At 40.6% G+C, this 21942-nt stretch overlaps 1 protein-coding gene across 1 annotated transcript in view; it reads right to left on the reverse strand.

Moving 5' to 3' along the window:
• The window catches only part of LOC142161160 (hexokinase HKDC1-like), a 39750-nt gene extending 18091 nt beyond the window's left edge, over positions 1–21659 (reverse strand). Inside the window, exons 1-7 of the mRNA XM_075216468.1 lie at positions 21493–21659; positions 10136–10298; positions 7218–7366; positions 6833–6949; positions 4644–4739; positions 1263–1362; positions 46–229 (exon numbers count right to left, since the gene is read on the reverse strand). Of these exons, the coding sequence (XP_075072569.1) occupies positions 46–229; positions 1263–1362; positions 4644–4739; positions 6833–6949; positions 7218–7366; positions 10136–10298; positions 21493–21555 (872 nt within the window). The 5' untranslated portion in view covers positions 21556–21659. The remainder of the gene's footprint in view (positions 1–45; positions 230–1262; positions 1363–4643; positions 4740–6832; positions 6950–7217; positions 7367–10135; positions 10299–21492) is intronic.
• Positions 21660–21942: the final 283 nt, after the last annotated feature.

A 21942-nucleotide genomic window follows, 5' to 3' on the forward strand; every position in this document is an offset into this window, starting at 1 on the left:
CAGCCACAATATCAAATAAAGGAAATAAATATATAAAGGACTTACAGTTGTTTTCCAGGGTTGACAGAACCCAAATCTATTTCTTCATCAAACTCTGTTCTGATGTCACTTAAAGAGCCATCGTCCCCAAAAGCTCCCCACTCTGTGTTAATGCACATTCTCCCCTCATCGCCTTCAACAAGGTCAATATTACTCAGGTTCTCCATGTAGCATGCATTTGTACCTGTCCCTACAGAGCAGAAAAGGACAGATCTAAGCAATAACCCTTCAATGTCTATTTATTCACTTTAAACCAATATTTATTCTCCTAATTCTAGGCGACAGATGCGGCATCTCAAAGCAGTTTAGCCTATCCTCATCTCCATATAATAAATACATAGGACCTCCAGCTTAGCAGATGGTTGCAGTCAACACTAAATTTAATTTTTGCATTCATTTTTTATTATTTATTTTTTAGTCAAGGAAATTACGCCAGGCCACGGAAGATACAGTTATCATGCTATTAAGCGACAATTACAAAGCGGTTCTTGAGCTTGCAAAGGATCAGAGGGTATCCCGTTTATCATCCTCTTTTACTATTTCAAAACAAGACAATTCTGGATAAAAAAATGAATTGCAACAAAATTGCTCAATCATATACAAGTCTGTGAGAAGAAAATCCCAGGACAACCGTTGCTAAATATTTTGCTAATTGGTACTGATAAATGGGGGTTATGTCCCAAAAGAATTTCTGTGTTTGTACTTGTAAGCCTGTATATCTAGGGCTGGACCTTCCACTAGACAAGGTTGGACCGTGGTGACACAATTGTAGCCCTGGAATAGACAAATCCTCACCTAGCTCCCTGGCTACTGCCTACCTTCCCTCGCTCCTCAGTAACTGGTGGCAATCCCTGCAAGATGTGGAGGGAAGCAGGGGTAGGTACTGTGAAGTGTCTTAAGTAACATAAAGGATTCTAAAGCACCAGTGTACACCCAGTCCATCTGGAACAGGTTCATTCATTCATTGGAATTTAATAAAGAAATGCATTTCAACCTGCTCCCACGTGGCTAAATTCCTGATCAGAAAGAAACTGAGTAACTTTACAAGTCATTGTTATTTATAAAGCTATACTTTCATTGGTCTTGTAGGCATTTTTATAAAGTGCTGCTGAAATGTCAATCCTGTATGGACCCCTCTAAAGATCAACCCTTATGTAGCCAGCATACATTAATTTGTGATAACTGCCAATCCATCCATGCTTCAACAGAGTCATTTCTTTTACCTACAATGACACCAACTTCACACAACTGGTCGTCGTATCCACAGGTCATCATTGTACCAACTGTGTCATTTACCAGAGCCAGGACTTCCACATTTGTGTGCTAACAAAAGAAAATATATATTGCATTATTATCCTAGGAACCAAATCATAAAAACACAGAATTGGAAGAAGCAGAAAATTACCTATTGCTCCATGTAGTCTGCCTTTTTAGTGTGCATTTGGGATATTTTGGGGCCAGGATGATGTTTGTTTTTTCTCTTTAATATTTTCTAAGCCTAAACGATTGCAATATGTGTATCCCGTGCAGCCTTATTACTATATGAGTCCCACACAACTGCTGGAAGACTATTCCATGGATCTACCACTCTTTCTGTAAAAGATTCCTCTATATGCTATCTTTCAATATACTTTCCTGATTCCTCCAATTTCTAAGTGTGTCCCTTGATCTAGAAATAGATGGGATCGATACCCTACGCGTTTCACCCAATGATGGGCTTCCTCAGGGATGTGTACACAACGGATTAACCAACATTCACTAGCATCTTCAACTTTACACTTTCAAGCCGGCTGCACGGACCGGACATACTTCACCGCATGCGTGAACTACGGACTTTTACTTTGGCAGCTGGATGCCAAGCAGCGTGGAACAAGGCTTCTACAGCGGCTTCCCCGAACGGACATCTGAGAAGTGGATCTTCTAGGAGCGGGGTGAGTCTACCATCTCTTTTCCCCTCCTGTGATGTACCGAAGCTGCTATCACAAGATCATTGTACACTGACTTTTATATCCATTTTACTATTTGACTGTTTTTTGTGCAATCAGCACGGAAACTTTTTGCAGCACATGTGACTCATTACCCACTATTGTTTGGGGCCTTGTTTTTATGGTGATTGCACCAATACATTGGACTTTGCTACCATTGCTGCCAACAAACCTACTGAGCAGAATGGGTGTCCATTCAGCATTACATATGTCAGCATGATTGATATGTGCTTGTTGTTTTATTATCAGTGAAACATTGTGAGATACAATACACATCTTTATTTCAAATAAACATCTATTACATATCCCTTTATTGGTCCATCACTACAGGCGCCTGGGGATTACCCCAAGTCTTTTCTTGTGGTTCTCTATATTACAACCAGGGGGAGGGGTCCCCCCCCCTTTACAGTGTCCCCGTTTTTGGCAGCCATCTCCTATCTATACTGGTTGTTTGCGCAGGTATTACCCCACAAATTATCTGATCTACTTAGACCCTTGATATATACCTATACCGTAAAATTTTCAGTAACCCCTCTCTCCTCTAAGCTGCACATGAAGTCTTTTCCTGAAAAGTTTTGTTATGCAGCATTTTAGTGCTGTTCTCTGAGTTTGTAGTATTTTAGTCCTACTGAACTATACAAATTTACAGAAGTTTATTACTTCTACATTCTGATTACCCCTCTACTATTTATATGCTATTGTTTTTGTTGTTCATTTACAGTTTTGATCGCTATTTATTACGCACAGGTGCTATTTATTAGGCACAGGCGCTACTTATTATGCACAGGTGCTTTGCATGTCACCTTAATTATCATCATCATCACCATTTATTTATATAGCGCCACTAATTCCGCAGCGCTGTACAGAGAACTCAGTCACATCAGTCCCCCCATTGGAGCTTACATTCTAAATTCCCTAATATAGACACACACTCACACACAGACAGACAGACAGAGATGGGGAGACTAAGGTTAATTGGCTGCGATTAAATTGACCCATCAGTATGTTTTTTGGAGTGTGGGAGGAAACCGGAGCACCCGAAGAAAACCCATGCAAACACAGGGAGGACATACAAACTCCACACAGATAAAGGCCATGGTTGGGAATCGAACTCATGACCCCAGTGCTGTGAGGCAGAAGTGCTAACCACTAAGCCACTGTGCTGCCCATTAGAATTATAAATGTTTATTTTATTTAATTACACCCTCTGTATATTATTTTTGTTATTATTGCTGATCCCATTAATTTCCCTATTATTGATACAAGACTTACAGGGATTTAGTTATCATATGCTGCTCTACTATCTGTTTCTCTGTGTATTGGAACGACGTTTGTCATTCTCTGATCAGCTGAAATTAGCAACAATTGGCTAAAAAGTTTTTCTAATGTTGCTGAAAACACTACTGTTTTCTCTTCTAACATTATTGGATATATACCTTATGGGTCCCTTGACTTACTGACAATACACACAATACAAACACTACAGAAGGGTGTAATTATTGCTGGAAACAAGCTTTGCAGCTAGTGCAGTGGGCAATGGACTCTAATGGCTATAGTCACTGTTTAGTAAACAGCACCACCTCAGGAATATCTCCAGGGGCCAACTGGAGTTTATATGATATTAGTTGTTATAGTCCACACACTGAATTTAGCATTGAAAAATCGGGATCACTTCCTTTAATAAGATTATACTGTAAAAATCTGGATTTAGTGCCAAAGGTTAAATACCCAGGAAATTTTGTAAAGGGTTGGAAGGGTTACAGTAGGCAGAGAAGCTGTGTTCAGCATACAGAGGGTTAAGGACATGGACCCCGGAGTAATAAGCACTGGAGAACACCGATACTCGTGATCAGAGGCAAGCCAAGGGTCTGGTACACTAAGACACACCAGGAACAGAAATACACTAGACCAGGGTTTCCCAAACCCAGTCCTCAGGGCTCCCCAACAGTGCAGGTTTTCTGGATCACATGTGACATAATTAGGACCTCCTGTGGATCTGTTACAATGTGTCAGTCAGTAATGAATACACCTGTGCTCCAGCAAGGAGATATGGACAACCTGCACTGTTGGGGAGCCCTGAGGACTGGGTTTGGGAAACCCTGCACTAGACACTGGTACAGGCACACAATAATCTGCAACCCAGAGCTCAGTGTTGATATAGCGGCCACGGAACTTGATATAGCACCTTGCACCCAGCATCAATGATGACGCCATACGTGATTACGTGAGATGGATTTCTGTGCTGTCTGCAAGTATTAGCCTGGCAGAGTTCTAACATGGCTTCTTTTGACCAATAGTGGAGGTGACCCCTGTGAATTTTTATCAATAACTACAGAACAAAAATAGTTATTTAGACAGTTTGCAATTTACTTGACTCCTTCAACTTATTATCTCCCTTTCCAGGGAGTGGATATCTACCCAAACAAAATGTTACTAAGATCATGCCAATTGTTGTCAGCCACTGTTATATTTTTTTGAATACTGATGTCTTTGCCTTTTGTTACCAATAAATGGTAAAAATTGCTGACCACCGTGGCCTAATCCTTGTACCAGCTTGCGTTATTATATTTATAGATCACTTTCTCTATATAGGATAAACAAAGGAGATTTACAACATACCTTTTTTTTCTTTAAAGTCTTACGCAGTGAGTTCACCACATCAGTTTGTTGAACCCCTCTCACTTTATAGTTTTTTGTCCATGAAATCAAGACCCCCTTAAAAAGAAACCACAGAAGATTAACTATAATGTTTATCTCATAGTCTACTTCCAGACACACACTAAAATAGAAGAGAGAACGGACCGAACACTATTTAATATTTCAATGCTATGAAGTGTTGCGTTTTGCAGTTTTTTGATCTAAGACCCAGTGCTGCTGATGGTCGTATAGATAGCAGTGTGTCTGCACCAGCTATCAAGTACCCACAGGAGATATGACTAAAAGAGGTATATCTAGGATGTGTCCACATTCAGTTACATGGCACGGAAGAAAACACTCCCTTACTATACTCACTTTATACTTGCCCACCCCTATTCCTCCTCTCCAGACTGCTGCGGGCGGCCGCAGGTGCTGGTATTCAGGGGGGAGCAGGCTAGAGGGAAAAAAACACAAAAAAAAACACAGATACTCACCTGTGATGGCAGTGCTGGCGTCCCTCCTTCTTCCTCTCTGCACTATTTACACTGAATGTCAGGCGTGACATCATCAAGTCACGCCTGACACTCAGTGAGGAACTGTGCAGAGAGGAACAAGACAGAAGCAAGAAAACTGAAGAAAAGAAAAGAGAAGAGAATAGAGGAAAAAAGCTAATTCAAAGGTAAGTAAATAAAGGGATATTTTAAATGCACAACTGACAAATTCTGTACAGGCCTGTGGATCCCATGACAAACATTAGGGTTTAGACCAGCGGTTCCCAAAGTGTGCGCCGCGGCTCACAGGGGTGCCGCGGGAAAGCCAGAAGAAAACAAAACATAAACTCACCAATCCGCGCGCCGCCGGGACCCAGCAAACTCCTCTCTCACGCAGCTTGTCACTATAGCGACAAGCTGCGTGAGAGAGAGGGAGAATGCTGGGTCCCGGCGCCGTGCAGATTGGTGAGTTTATGTTTTGTTTTCTTCTGGCTTTCCCGCGGCAGAGGAAACCGAGTGAGAGGGAGCATGGCAGAGGAGAGGGGACAGCGTGACAGAGGAGAGGGGACAGCGTGACAGAGGCCAGAGGAGGGGACAGCGTGACAGAGGAGAGGGGGCAGCGTGACAGAGGAGAGGGGGCAGCGTGACAGAGGGCAGAGGAGGGGGCAGTGTGACAGCGTGACAGAGGAGAGGGGGCAGCGTGACAGAGGCCAGATGAAGGGACAGCGTGACAGAGGGAGAGGAGGGGGACAGAGGCCAGAGGAGGGGACAGAGGGCAGAGTGAGAGGAAGCATGACAGAGGACAGAGGAGGGGGGGCAGCATGAGAGGGGGCCGCGTGAGAGGGGGCAGAGTGACTGGATGTAGAGGGGGCATTTTTGCACACAACTAAATAAGTATTTCTGTCCTGACCTAAATACTTATTAATTTTTTTTGACCCAACTACTTCTAAAACAACACTGCTCAGTAATTATTTTGGAGGGGTGCCTTGAAAACATTATGGAGACTCTAAGGGTGCCACGAACTGCAAAAGTTTGGAAACCACTGGTTTAGACATTTTTGGGTTCTAAATTAGAGGTAGAAACTTTGGACGAATCTTCACATGTAGTCAGTGAAGTAAAAAAGTCACCTCCAGCATACACTTGCTACAGGCTGTAATTTTCTAAATGTACCCATTTTTTTTTTCCAACTAGGGCCCCCAACATTCCAGGATCCAGACAAGCCGCAACTAAAGAAACCTGCAGCCACAGCTGGGGAAAGTGATTATATATATATATATATATATATATATATATATATATATATATATATATATATATATATTAGGGACCACCTTAACTTACCTGAACTTAACTGATTAGGTTCAGTGATTTTTATTTCATTTCCATGGGCCCCCTTTCCCCCTGGGCCCCCGGGCACCGCAGTCGGAAAGATGGCCCTGGTTCATCGGGGGGCCCTGGTTCATCGGGAGGCCCTGCCTGCTTCATTTGTACTGGGCCCCACAATTTCTGATGGCGGCCCTGCCTGTATGTATTACTAACTCTGCAAAGTGCCGTGGAGGATATTGGTGCTTTAGAAATAAATATTATTTTTAACAAATATAATAATAAAGTTAGTCATTGTGATGCACTATAAATGGTAGGCATTATTTAGACATACAGGGGCTCAAACAATTGTCTTACCTCATCGAGCTTCGTCTGCTTGCATGGAAATGAGAAGGTGAACCCGAGAGGAAGCTTTTCTGTTATCATTCTTTTCTTCATGAAATCACCCAGACAGTCAGCAACATAGTCAAAGAGCTGCATTAAATTGGCATTCATTAGAAGCAACAAAGGAACATGTCTGTGGGTTTGACAGTCTCTACATATACTGGAAGAGTGTAGGTTTCTCTTTTTTGTTATAGGCATATTGATGAATTAAGCATGTCCTAATCTATGAATGTATGCTAACAAAAGGAAATTAAACAAGTGAATGGCATAATTTAGATAGATCAGATTTTCATGATTGATCTGTATTCTGTACACCTGATAAATTAGCATTGAGAATATTGCACCTAGGCAAACTTACTTCAGCTTTACTTCCATTTATTATCTCGTCAGGAGTTGGATAAAACTGACTGTCCATTTGCACATTCTGTTTTCCATCTTCAGATACTTTCACCCTTAGAACTCGGAATTTCGAACCACCAAGATCAAGGGCAAGAAAATCCCCCTTTTCTGTACCACAGGGAAAAGGCAATGATTATAAAATTGTGATATATAAATGTGCGTGTGTGTGGAGGAAGAGCCTCCCAAAAATAGCAACATAGGAGCAAATGTTTAAAGGACTTCCATAGATTGTAAGCTTGCGAGCAGGGCCCTCTCACCTCTTTGTCCGTTTCACCCAGTTTGTTTATTAGTTTATTATGTTTCTCCCCAATTGTAAAGCGCTACGGAATATGTTGGCGCTATATAAATAAATGATGATGATGATGATGATGATGAATAACTAATCACTAACTAAGGCTCGTCAATATGTTAGTGATTTCTTGAACAACAGTGCACAGAGCTGGACAACATAACAATCCAGTCACTTGGCCTGATCAAAGAATGGTTGTGTGGACAATTAGACCACACATGTGGTAGGCCAGATTAAACAGAACTGTTCATTCAGGGGTTTTTTCAAACAACCGTATCATATGGGCCCCATGAGATGCCATTGACTTAATTCTTATAACAGTATGGTCATCAGTCAATTAGACTTCTGGATGTGCTTCATTAGATGACAACTTAATTGGGTAGATTCAATCAATCTAGCCCCAAACATGATGATTTCAGGCCAATTTAGGTTTAACAGACATTTAAGTGATGTCAGCATATGACCAATATAGCAACATATCAGCACAACAACCAGGACAACAATAGGACAAAGAAGAGTAATATAGCAAAGCTCTTGTAGATTAAGTTTATATAACTAGTTAAAAGTCGTCAAAATGATCCTTTTTTGGTAACGTTTACATTCCGCGTATCTTTTATCCCACGAATGTGGAGTCAAGAACCACAATTCCTGTTTTACAAATATTTCTTTATATACCACATTTTTTGTGTAAATCTTCTCTTATACCAATTTCCCCTGTTCCATGCCACCAATAATTTTGATTTTCACGTCGCCAGATCGCCATACTCTGGATATTGTCACATAAAGTTGACTGTGACTAAAAACAGGATCAGGTAAATATATGCCAAGATATCCATTATCTCTGGCCATTTCGGATTACATGTCATTGTGATAAAATAATCTGGCTTTCCGTACTTGCGAACAATGTCCATTGTATCTTGGTCATTTTGTGCCATATTTCTTTGGCTTCTTTGGAATGAAGAAGGAAGGATGACAGATTTTCCGGGGAACAAACCTGGTGCTTCACCATGCAGGTCATCCATAAGGACGGTATATTTTTTCGTCCTCAATTTTTTGGATTTTGATGTATATAATTAAGCCGATTGGTTTCAGTTTTCACGCAAGCATCAACTACATATTGTTGAGTCAGCTTACAGGCAGATAGAAAGGGTTTAACTGGTTATGGCTTGATATTTTATAACTGTAACATTGCAGCTGTGTTACTTGTGATTGTGTATATCTATATATATATATTATATATATATATATATACATACATATATATATATACACATACACACTATATGGACAAAAGTATTCGCTTGACCATTACACCAACAGGGACTGTAATGATATTGTATTCACATATATATACACATTAATATGGAGTTGTTCCCCCCTTTTGCAGTGATAACAGCTTCTACTCTTCTTCAAAGGCTTTCAACAAGATGTTGGAGTGTTTCTGTCGGAATTTGTGCCCATTCATTCTGTAGAGCATTTATGAGTTCAGGCACTGATGTTGGATGATAAGGCCAGGCTCGCAATCTCCTTTCCAATTCGTCCCAAAGGATGTTTGATGTTGGGTTGAGGTCAGGATTCTGTGCGGCCCAGTCAAGTTCTTCCACACTGAACTCATAAAACCATGTCTTTGTAGTCCTTGCTTTACCTTTACGCACGGGGGCGCAGTTATGTTGGAATAGAAATGGGCCTTCCCCAAACTGTTGTCACAAAGTTGGAAGCATAGCATTGTCCAAAATGACTTGGTATGCTGAAGCATTAAGATTACCCTTCACTGGAGATAAGGGGCCTAAGCCTAAACCTTGAAAAACAGACCCATACCATTATCCCTCCTCCACCAAGCAGTCGTTGACCCCGCTCTGTGATTTTTTATGGTCTTCCGCTTCATTGCTGAGTTGCTGTTGTTCCTAAACGCTTTCACTTTCTAATAATATCACTCACGACTGACCATGGAATATCCATCTGGGATGAAATTTCTCTTATTGCAAAGGTGGCATCCTATCACTGTACCACGCTTGAAGTCACTGAGCTCTTCAGATCAACCTATTATGCAAATGAAGACTGCATAGCTAGGTGCTTGATTTTATACACCTCTGGCAATGGGTCTGATTGAAATACCTCAATGTAATAATATATATATATATATATTATATTATATTATATTTTACAAAATTTGTGTGTTAGCCTTTTATATATTTATAGATTGTAGGGTAAGGATACCCGTTCTTCACACATAGAACACATTTCTATGTTACATTATTCATGCACAGATAACATACATATAACAAGAATCCAAATGCATAACTGTCCAAAGTACGTGTGTGTAATGCCTGCCAGTCACAATGGTTCTTTTCCAAAGTAAATAAGTAATAGAACAGGGCAAGTGAATGGCTGTTGTGATACTATGTAACTGCTATTGTATCAGCTGCATCTAGTTTCACACTGCTACACAGGAATTTGCCAGCATTCAAAGCCAAAGTGGCATTTTTACTTTTCGCAACATTGATTTTGCACGTGTGTGTGTGTGTCTGTGTGCATTTTAACACACAACCATTATAATTTGCTAAATGTGTTTTATTTTAATCACTTACCAGATCCATCAGGAGTTGACCTGACACAAGTTGGCAACATCTTCACTGATGCAGTTGGGTTTGTGTCTTTCTTCAAGCCTTTATCCATCTCTGCTTGAAACCGAGCCATTATATCCAGCAAATTTTCATCTGACAGACGCATATGGTACAAAAATCGATCAACCTACAGATGTAAAGTTAACAATATAATGCACACTTATCAATAAACACTTTAATTTGTTTAGATATAGGTGTAGATTTTGTTCTGTAAGCTCAGATGACTCAAAAATAAAAATTTAAATACACACTGACTATAAGAGAGGGGAAGTCATGTAGCCTTTTGTAACCATTTAGTTTTGTAATGATTTAGGGATTTACAGATGCCATTTCCACAGTTACCTTATTTCTGAACCCTTTCTGTCTTTATCAGATATCTGTTAGGACTCTGCTTGTATTTTGTATGTGGCTGCAGTACCTCAATTCTACCAGGTAGTGCTGCTGTTTTGCCCCTGAACTTTATACAGGGGAACAATAAAATCCTGATCAGCATGCCGATTCATCTGTACACACTGTACCAGACTACCTTCAGATCTGAGCTCTTCATCTGTCATAACCATCAGCTGCAACAGTGAGAGATGTCCACAGTGACAGATGTCATAATATGTACCCCTGCGCTAACTAGTATCCTCACTGAAACTGTCACAGCACTGACTGACGAGGTTTGTACTTATGATGATGTGACTTTGCTGCTGACATTGAAGGTGGTGACACTGCCACACACACAGCAATGGATTTTTTGTGGCATTTAAAATGTCTGGAACATGCATTGTGCAGTCTGACAGTTGGGCTAGGAAGTCGGGTCGGGCTGTCAGACTGCAGTCGCTGGGAGAGGATAAGAGCACTGGGTAGGGAAACCTGATGTTAGCTTTCTGCATAGAGCGCAAAACGCTGTCTTGCTGTGTCCGGGGATGTCACTATCAGCCAAATTGTCGTTCCACTTCTGCAGAGTGCATACACACTTCAGAATTGGAATGACATTGTTCCATCATTGAATGAGATTTTTAGTTCAGTTTAACAATCTTGTTGAACAATATTATGTGGTATGGAACCATAATCCTTCCTTGTTGCAGGGTACACACTACTGCAGTGGTTCCCAAACTTTTGCAGTTCACGGCACCTTTAGAGTCTCCAAATTTTTTCAAGGCACCCCTCCAAAATAATTATTGATCAGTCCTGTTTTAGAAGTAGTTGGGTCAAAAAATTGTAATAAGTATTTAGGTCAGGACAGAAATACTTATTTAGTTGTATGCAAAAATGCCCCCTCTGCATCCAGACACTCTGCCCCCTCTGCATCCAGACAATCTGCCCTCTCTCACACTGCCCCCTCTGCCCTCTGTCATGCTGTCCCCCCTCCTCTGCTCTCTGTCACGCTGTCCCCCTCCTCTGCCCTCTGTCACGCTATCCCCTCCTCTGCCCTCTGCCCCACTGTGCCCCTCCTTTGCCCCGCTGTCACCCTCCTCTGCCCCGCTGTCACCCTCCTCTGCCCCGATGTGCCCCTCCTCTGCCCCGATGTGCCCCTCCTCTGCCCCGCTGTCACCCTCCTCTGCCCCGCTGTCACCCTCCTCTGCCCCGCTGTCACCCTCCTCTGCCCCGCTGTCACCCTCCTCTGCCCCGCTGTCACCCTCCTCTGCCCCGCTGTCACCCTCCTCTGCCCCGCTGTCACCCTCCTCTGCCGCGAGCCAGCCATAGAAAATAACAAAAAAACACAGAAACTTACCAATCCGCCAGGCCCCAGCAGCCTCCTCTCTCCCGCAGCTGTCACTGACGTCGATATTCAGTGACAGCTGCGGGATAGAGGAGGCTGCTGGATCTCGGCGCCCGGCGGATTGGTAAGTTTCTGTGTTCTTTGTTTTTTTCTGTGGCTGGCTCACGGCACCCCAGTGACAGCGCCGCGGCACCCCTGGGAGCCGCAGCGCACAGTTTGGGAACCGCCGCACTACTGTGATATGGGGCAATCAGTCGTTTATTGTCTGATTGGCCCGATAATCTGCTGATAACATTGTAGTGCGTAGCCAACCTTATAAAGTGAACAGTGAAGGAAGATTAAGCTGTATTTGTTAAACCAAAATCAGTCACCCAGATATAGCAGGTTAAGTGGAATGTGCCATAATAATTCCCCTCCTTTATGGTCAGTGTGTTTGCAGTAGGCTTGGAAAAAAACACACAATATAATAAAGGAGATACTCATAGGTCAACATAGCTTAATAACCATAATATACACATGGAATTCTGGCTGTAAACAAAGCGAAATGATCCAATTTCAACATGACACACACTACACGACACAACCCCATAGAGGCCAATAAATGACTGCATACATAGGCTGACAGTCACCAGACATGCCTGAAAATGGCCAATTACAATCAGATCATCACCCCAGGCATCACACTAATTTTGGGACATATATGTGATAATATCACAGGTTATTTTAAGTAATGGAGATTGGTTTTCAGCATTTAGCACTGGTCTTGTACCATTGATTTAACCCTTCTTGAAAGGGAAATATATGCTCTATTGCACAGTACACATAAACAAGAGATTTTTTTTTTGAGAATTTTCATTTTATTTTATACTGAATGTTTCCTAACAATTTGTCAAGATTTGATGCTTAGTAAGTCTTTAATACAATACAAGGTAATTGTATGAGTTTCTTAATGAGATACATTCAAGAACATGTGTAATCCTGCACTATCCAATATTCTTTCCACCACAGACATTTATTGTAAGCAAGAAAAAATAGTATTCATCGTTAAGTAGTTTTCCACCTTTAGATAAGAGATGAGTAATTTATTGGTTTTTATATCCCCTACATCTTTTATCAAAGTCATTGTTTTTTTCTTTATAGATTCTGTCTGTGCTTTCCTGTTATATCTTTATATCATTAGGCAGGATTATTGTTGCCATCATAAACTGAGCATGTTCAACTCTGGACCCTGATGCCAGAACTAGATCATCGATTAAGCAACCTAGACTCCTGCCTAGGGCCCATGGGCACTGAGGGGTCTGAAGGGAGGGGGTGGGGGTAGTATTTTGCATAGGTTTCCATGGAGTTTTAATGCAGCTCTGTGGGTATACAATGTGCAGAATATATATTCTGAACAGACTACAGGGCCGAAAAATCAATAATCTGTTACAAAGGACTCTCAAACAGCGGCAGTTAATAAGATGACATTTAATGTATTACTATTATTGTGTGGAAATAAATCATTTATATACAGAATACAAATTTCAATAAAGCAATGGATGTGCAAATCTAACAGAGTGAAGCCCCTGTCAGACCTGTCACCCTAGGCCCGTCCTCTACACAAATCCAGGCCTGATGTGTAAGTCTATTAACTTAGTGTAAGGAGAGTGTGGCTCACCCACCAATACAGGCTCAATCCAATGACTGCAGTTCTAACTGTTCAGCTCATAATACCTTGCTAAAGGAATCATTCATATAGCATCATTCTACTGTATACTGGCATGACATTGATATCAGTATTGTACTATGTTGAAACTACTGCTCTAATTTGTTTCTAAAAGTTGAAAAAAAAAGAAAAACATAAAAAAAGAAAAACACACAAATCTGCTTTAGTTTCAACCTGTAGTGGATACGGGAGGTGTGGATTGGAGGCTGAAGATGCTGACAACTTAGAAAGAGAGCTCCTATCCAGCCCAAGTTTTAACTGAAATAAAACTGGATCCCTCCAAACAAATTTCCTGAATCACAATAGCTTCTTACAGCTGTCTCACCTAGGCTAACAACAAACAGATTGAGTCTGCAGCTGGCAGACTTCTTCAGAAGGTAGCAGACACCCATGCACTCCCAAGGTGATGCCATAGAGGGGATCCCAACATGGTGGGTCTCCAGATCCACCCATGCTATGGACTGGTAAGGGGCGTTTGCAATATGTTTTGGTCTACAGCCACAACAAACATAAGTATAAACTAATGAAGGATTTAAAGAACGTAGATTCTGCTGTGTAATGATTACCTTGTTTTGGAAAGAGATATTAGAGTTTATGGGCTATTCGCATAGCAAATGCATGAACTGGGTGGTTTTTCTGTATGTCGTAGAAGGTGAGAAGATGTTTTTAAAGAGAAAAGGAGAAATGGACGAACATAGTTGAATATGAAATAGTGTTTAGGTTTATTTTTGTGTTTTTTTAAACCAAATTTTATATCAGATGGTTTGAAAGAAAGTAATGCAATGTAATGTCAAATTATGGTAGATAAAGGTTTTTATTCTTTTATCCTCAGAATAGTTTTGAGTCAATCAGTGTTGTAAAGACATTCACTGCCCTTATTTACTGTGCTATAATCATCATATACTGTAAATACCTCTTTGTATCATGGGTATGGTAATGCATTAATGGGAATTAAATGTTTGTACATAAATGAAAAAGCCTTAAGACTTTAAGAGCTATTATCTGTGATGAGGATGATAGCAAGCCATTTATACTCTCCTCTGAGCAGAGCCAATTTTAAGTTGAAGTAACTTCAGCGCCAGCACTGACTTTGCCAGATTATGACAAGCTTTTCACATTATTTTGTTATAAAGTAAGTGCACACGCACAAGGAGTACTGACACAGATACATGGTTGCAAGCTAAGGTCACTTGCATACTACTCTGCACAATTAGACCCAGTCATATGAGCAATGGCTGCAGTGGCCATAGTGTTTGGAAAAAGTACAGATATTGTGCTAGGGCACCCAGTAACCCAAATGGTGCCACATGCGGTAATAGAAATTTTAAATCAAGCACAAACAAAACACTTCTCAGCAGCCAGACTAAGTAGCACTGCTAACTCCCTGTAACGTTACACTTAAGTGGTGCACAATGTTGAATCCTGCTGCCTTATTGCAGCAAGTTTCAAAAGATGGGAGAAGTAACTTTATATATCGGGGTTCCCCTAGGGATTTGGGGGAATCCCTTCCCAGCTTGAACAGGAAGAAAAAAATGCAAACACAAAATTTTTCTGAATATGATTGTGTAGAACTAATGAGACAAGGATCTTTGGTTTTATCTGACATAGATACACCGCTACCAAATGCAGACATCTCACGCTACCACATAGATGGTGTTTCTTATACAGGGTGTGCTGTAACCACACACACAGAAAGAGTGATTCAACAGAATCTACCGAGTCACATGTCAGCACAAGATGCTGAATTAAAGGCCCTGACACTTGCATGCATATATGCAAAAGGACAAAGAGTAAACATTTACATTGATTCAAGTTATGCGTTTTTAAGAGCACATGATTATGGCCAATATAGCACACAAGAAAGTGCATCTGGGGAAAGATGCTATGGTTGTTCTCACTAGCAGGTTATGGATAGCAGCAGGGTTTGTCCAAGCAGCACAGGTGTTAGTAGCAGGATGCTTAATCTGTGCATAGAATAACCCAGGTAAGTCAGTCCTATGGAAAACCGCACCCCAGACACAGTATCCCTATAAGAGGATACAGATAGACTTTATACAACTTCCCAAATGCTCGGGCATTGAGAATGTGCTAGTCTGTGCCGACTTCTTTAGTCACTGGCTGGAGGCGTGGCTGTATAGAAAAGCAAATACTAAAGCAGTAGCCAAGAAACTTACAAGTGAGGTAATCTGCTGATATGGGGTACCAGAGGTCATTGTAAGTGACAGAGGGACACACTTTATGGGGCAAGGATTCCAGGAACTGTTAAAAGACATGGGAATCATATCTGCCCGTCACACCCCTCACAGACCCCAAAGTTCGGGATGTGTGGAGCGCCTTAATGGTACTCTAAAACATACTTACCAACTTTCTGTTGGTGAAATCCGGGAGCCTGCAGAGGAGGTGGGCGTGACGGGGGGGGGGGGGGGGGGGCGGGGCTCCAAGTGACGTCATTTTGGACCTGCCCCCATGACGTGATGACGCAAAATGCGTCATTTGACAGCGGGGGGCGGGGCCAAACGCCGCGATTCACCGGGAATCGCGGCGTTTGGGACTTAATTCTGCCCACTTCACTAGGAAGTGGGCAGAATTATCCAGATGCGGGGGATTGCCACACTCGCCCGGGAGCCCGGGAGACTCTCGCAAAATGCGGGAGTCTCCCGGATATTTCGGGAGAGTTGGCAAGTCTGCTCTAAAATTGAAAATGCAGAATATAATGGCTGAAACAGGTCTGCCATAGATCTCAGTAAGAAACACTCCTAGGAAAGACACAGGTTTAGCAACAAATCAGATACTGTTTGGCACAGCACACAGAACAGGCTGTTACTTTCCATAGCAACTACAGCATGTACATGGTGATTTGTTGAACTATGTTGCTTTATTATAGAAACAACGAACTGAAATACACGGTCAAGTGATTTCTTTCATTCCAGGCCCTAATTTTGATGCAGGTACCCATAAACTGCAACCGGGGGACTGGGTGGTCGTGAAAAAGCATTTCAGGAAGAGTCTTGAACCCAGATACGAGAGTCCTCTCCAGGTCTTATTGACAACTCCCATGGTAGTGGAAGTACAGGGAAATGACACCTGAATACACGTATCCCACTGCAAGATCTTCAGACAAGGGGAGTCTGAGTAAAATGTATTTTACAAGTTTTTTAAAGGTCCAAAGGAGACCAGAGAGTGGTGTTCATTGATATTAGCAGGAGGAATATTGATTGCACATTATGTTCCTTTCCTGTAGGCTGTAGATGTGTACTAGTCTAGAAAGGAAAGCTAGGTCTGGAAGAACCAGACATGCCAATAGTAATGTAGAGATGATTATACATAATGAGAAAAATTCTAATATGAAAGTTTAACCCAACCAAATAAGAAAAGAGCAACCCATGACTGTAGGGGTTTACACCCAATGCAGAAATGTATTTGTGAGAATTGTGGGCCAACACTTTATTACATTTACACAAGACAATAGGTTAATATTGGATTACCTGACATTTTAGTCTGGAGGGTACTGCCTGACCCTAAATATGTAAATTGAAGCCCAGGGTTGCACCTTTTTAACTAGTGACACAGATGATCCAGAGAAAATGTTTGATGAACACTTACAAAAAAATTAAGACATGAAATATAAATTTTTAAAGGAGTACACTGGAGATGCTTATCTAGAAGGATAGTTTTCATGGCTGTACCTGGCCGATTAGTTCAAGGGTATAGGAGGATGGTTATCAGGTTTTATACATGTTGTACTTCAAGGACTGTTACTAATCCTTATCTAATATATAAATGCTTAGTGGCGTCTGTGTGTGGAAAAAAAACAACAAGTTGCAGCGCCACCTGCTGGGCAGAGTTATACACTGACCTACTAAATTCTTAGTGTATGTGGGGAAAAAAATTCAAAAAGGGCTGAAATTTGGTAGGGCTCAAACTCATTTTACCTCATGAACACACATGTGTAGAGGCGTGTGTGTGTGGAAAAAACTATTTTCTCAGAAAGGGCTCATCCAATTGACCTGAAATTTGGTATACTGACATTATTTGACAAAAAAATTAGAATAGTCAAGTCAGTTAACTTCCATCATCCCCCCTTCCCCCCATGGGAGGGGTAGTAAAGGCTAAATTTACGAGTTGAGGGGTCAAACTCATTTTCGTGAGGTAATTTTACTTCATGAACACACATTAAAAAGGGCGCTTGCGTCGGGAAGTAACGATCTTCCCCTGAGGAGGCCTGGGCTAGGCCCAAATGCATGACAAGAACCTTTTTAAGACCTTAAGTATCTTGATTTGACTAGAATGCATGAGTATCATGCACGGGTTAACTTGTTATAATATATATACTAATAAAACTGATGATGTGGCTTATTAGCAAGTATATTAAAGCTAAGTGTTTCTCTTCCAGAAAAATTAAAGTTACCACATCTGTCTTAACCGCTGTACTGTACATCCCATCTAATGAGTGTGAACCTTGTGAAACTCTCAGTATTACTGCCAGTTGTGATCAGTGCAGAAACCAAGAACCTTTTCCTTGGAATCCACATGGTCGATATTGAAGTTTATCCTTATGAAGATATACAGCTCAAAGGACAATCCCTTCTATTGTGAAATAAGTGACATATAACACTTGCCGAGCGCACTGTGTATTTTCTCCCTCCCTTTCCTTTTTTCGTTCCCTAAAAAAAATCCATAGTTAAAAGACAAAAAGGAAGCACAAGAGGCCCCAGAGCCTCTGATGTTCACTGATATATGTGAAGATCTGACATCAGGACATGTAGCGGGTGCAAGACGGTTGTCGACTCATTGACCATCTATCAGCTAGAAGAGGGATCATGGACTTGCTCTTGGTGGGGGATGGGTTGTTCTATGTATCCAGTTTTAGGCAATCCTATTCATATGTTCTGTTAGAAGGGAGTATGCGTACAAGTACCCATTAAAAGCAACAGCAAGAATGTGATCTCTGATAGGTAGTGTTAGGGAAATAATGAATAAAAAGATGGGAAATGAGAAATGTGATTTTACTAAGCTGACGACATCTTGTTGCTTTATAGCCATTTTGTTCTGTTATAGCTTAAAGACAATTAGATGCACCTGTTTTGTAGGAGTAATTCATTATTTGCAAGGCTATGCTTATAACCTTGGACATAGCAGACAGGAGATAAGCCAGCCCCCCCTGGGGAGTTTTCCTGTTGATAATGAGAGAATATACTAACATCTGTGTAAAGGGAACATGAATGGTTAAAACCTTTTGGGGTGTAGTTTTCTGCAATACGTGAGTTTTGCTATATAGATAGGAACTTGTAACTAATAAAGCAGAGTTTATTGTACACTCAAACCATGCAGTGTATTTAATTCTCTCCAGCTGATGAGCTCATAACTGATAAACTGACACTTACAGGTGAACAATCTGAATTAGATTCGACAGGTGCATCAGTGTGAGTAGTATTATAACCTTATATAACCTTTTCCATAAGGCAGTGTGGATTTCATTGCATCCCAATCATTGATTTTGAACAAAACACTACAATTAACACTGTCACTTTAAGACAGGACAAAACTGGCAATATGTCATTATATGAAGGCTGACATGATGGCTTTAAAACGTTGTGGTAAATGAGGTTAGCATTATAAACATGCAAATGGGAAGTTGTTTAAAGTGAGCTCCATATAGCTATATTATAAAATATGTACAGCGTTCTTCCACATTGATATATTAAAATGGTTAATCTTATGTGTAATATCTAGAATTCAAATGAATGGAATAATATACATTAAAAACACTATCCTGTGCCAGTATTGTGTAAATACATAACAAAACCGGACGCTATCTCACTATAAAATTGGGCTTGCCTCTAGAAAACACCGCCCCCTACAGGTAATGTCACAAAATGCTGGCATTGTGCAGCTTGTTCTCTTTTCTGCCTCTGCCTCTGCCTCTCCCTCTCCCTCTCTATTATTGTCTCTGCAGAGCTGTTAAACAGTCATGTGAGAGATAATCATAATCTATGTGGTTTATGGTTATAACATTTAATCTTACATTTCTCTAGCTAAAGCATTACATTACTCTACAGGAGGAGACCATTATTAAAAATATGTATTAAATATTTATAGAGCATATGTTATAAGGCAGGCTTGGCTAACCTGTGGCACTCCTGGTGTTGTGAAACTACAAGCCCCAGCATGCTTTGACAATATATAGCAGCTTTTTGCTGGAAGGGTATGCTGGGACTTGTGGTTTCACAACACCTGGAGTGCCACAGGTAAGCCAAGCCTGTTACAAGGTATACTCAGCCCTGTTTACTACACAGGAGTGTAAGGCATGTACCTGCTAATGTATACCAATCCTGTAAGTGAACTTCTATTTGATCTGTGATAATTAAATATGTAACCATATAACCAAATGTAAATGAAGCAATGTATGATTTTGTTACTGTTTATATATTTACCCCTAGGATGATTTTCCTGTTCTGAGAACATCAGATACTAATGCCCCCTGGTTCCAATTTTTCCCAGCCCACATACCTCCAGAGTATAATACAAACTTATAATAGACCACTAGCTGCCTGTTGTTGAGTATATTACACACCAGGACACTTCCTATTCTTTTTTTTACAGCTTTTTCTAGAAAAAAAATAATATTTTCTCTGAAAAATCCATGTTTGGCGATTACCAGAATAATAAACAAGCAATATATAAACAGGAAAGACCCGCCTCTAAAGTATGTTGATCTATCAGAAACTTGTTCTACCAGTTTAGAGGTACAGAAGTTTATTTCATTTTTAAATAGTTTCTGGCTACAAACTAAACAAATATTAGTTAAAGTATAAATTCTAACTTAGAATTTTGGCAACAGCAGATACAATTGTTTAACATAAATTCTACTCTATTAAGTGTAGCTACAATGTAAAATCTACAGTAGCAAATAGTAATACTGCACCTTACCTCGTAGAGGGTGCACACAATGCTCTATAGAGAATTTGCTCTATGTGAGTTTAATGCCACAATGTCTCGAGAGACCTTAGAAATTACTATAATCCTGCAATCCTCACATTCTATTTACAGGCCAGCATTCAAAGCTATTCCATTGTAGCCAATTCAAATTTCACACACAATGGGCCTGATGCGGAGTTTAACATACAATGGATTACATAGCGTAAAATCCGTAAATTTGTACTGCACTTTCCAGAAAACAAGCTGCACACATCCAGAGACACATGGGGAGGGATGGGCGACTCTAACGTAAGTAAGGCTGTGTTCACGCACAAGAGGTATATACGCCTGCCAGGAGCCATATCTTGTGCACCTGCTAGAGGGCAGGTACAAGTACAGACTGATGGTGATGACAGTCACTAACCAGCTGGCCACTTCTGATTATCTGATTGAGATTTCACCTCTGAAGCTGATCACTACATTCTACATTGATCGTGCATATGTTATAGGATTTTTTGGACGTATTTTAAAAACATTCTTGTGACTACTTTCATTTACATGTGAGAATGAATATTATATCTGCTGTATTATATCAAACCTAACCGAGAATGTGTTTTTCGCTATCCAAACAAATATTAACAAACTGTTCTTGTGCTGTTGACCTAGTAGTTGGTATGGGTCTATGTATACCTGACATAAGACTGACCCAAATCTGATGTATATGCTACCGGTGCAGATCTGGACAAATCATGAGATGCCTACAGCTCAGCACAGGGACGTAAATTCACAATTTTTCTGGATGGCTATTTTTTATTAGTGTAATTTATGCCCAACATGCGTCCAACTCAGAGTCAGGCGCAGTATCTTTCACTATTCGCATACAGGTACATCTATAACCTTAACATACAGTAAAAGAGCTATTAACTATTCTTCATTATATAACATGAATTGATCAATAGATTGTAAAAAAGGGCTTTAAAAAAAACGTACCTTTTTTAACTGATCTTCTTTCAGCTTTGTGAACCAAAATGATACCAGATGTACCGCAAACATGTTGGAGAAAAATATATAACTTTGCCTATAAGGATAAATGTGAGACTATAGAAATGAATAGTTTGAATGCAGTTTGTATGCTAGGAGTGTCCAAGACGAACTCATAGGAGTGGACTGACACAAACCTGGAGACAAAGACTGCTGTGATTCACTAGTGGTTCAATCATTAACACTTTTTCCTGGGTAAGGTTTATTGCTGGGAGCTAGACATTGATTAAGCTGTAGGTAATAAATCATTTGCACAATATTCTGTTATAGTCTACATCTATATGTGTTTTGGGTTAGAAATCTTTTGTTTTCTAAAAACAAAATTTATTAAAGTATAAGGGGGGGGGTGGACTTACGATATAGGTGAAATATGAGATATGGGTTTCTTCTACAGAAATA

The sequence above is a fragment of the Mixophyes fleayi genome, chromosome 6 (assembly GCF_038048845.1).
Source record: "Mixophyes fleayi isolate aMixFle1 chromosome 6, aMixFle1.hap1, whole genome shotgun sequence".
Taxonomy (NCBI): Eukaryota; Metazoa; Chordata; class Amphibia; order Anura; family Limnodynastidae; genus Mixophyes; species Mixophyes fleayi.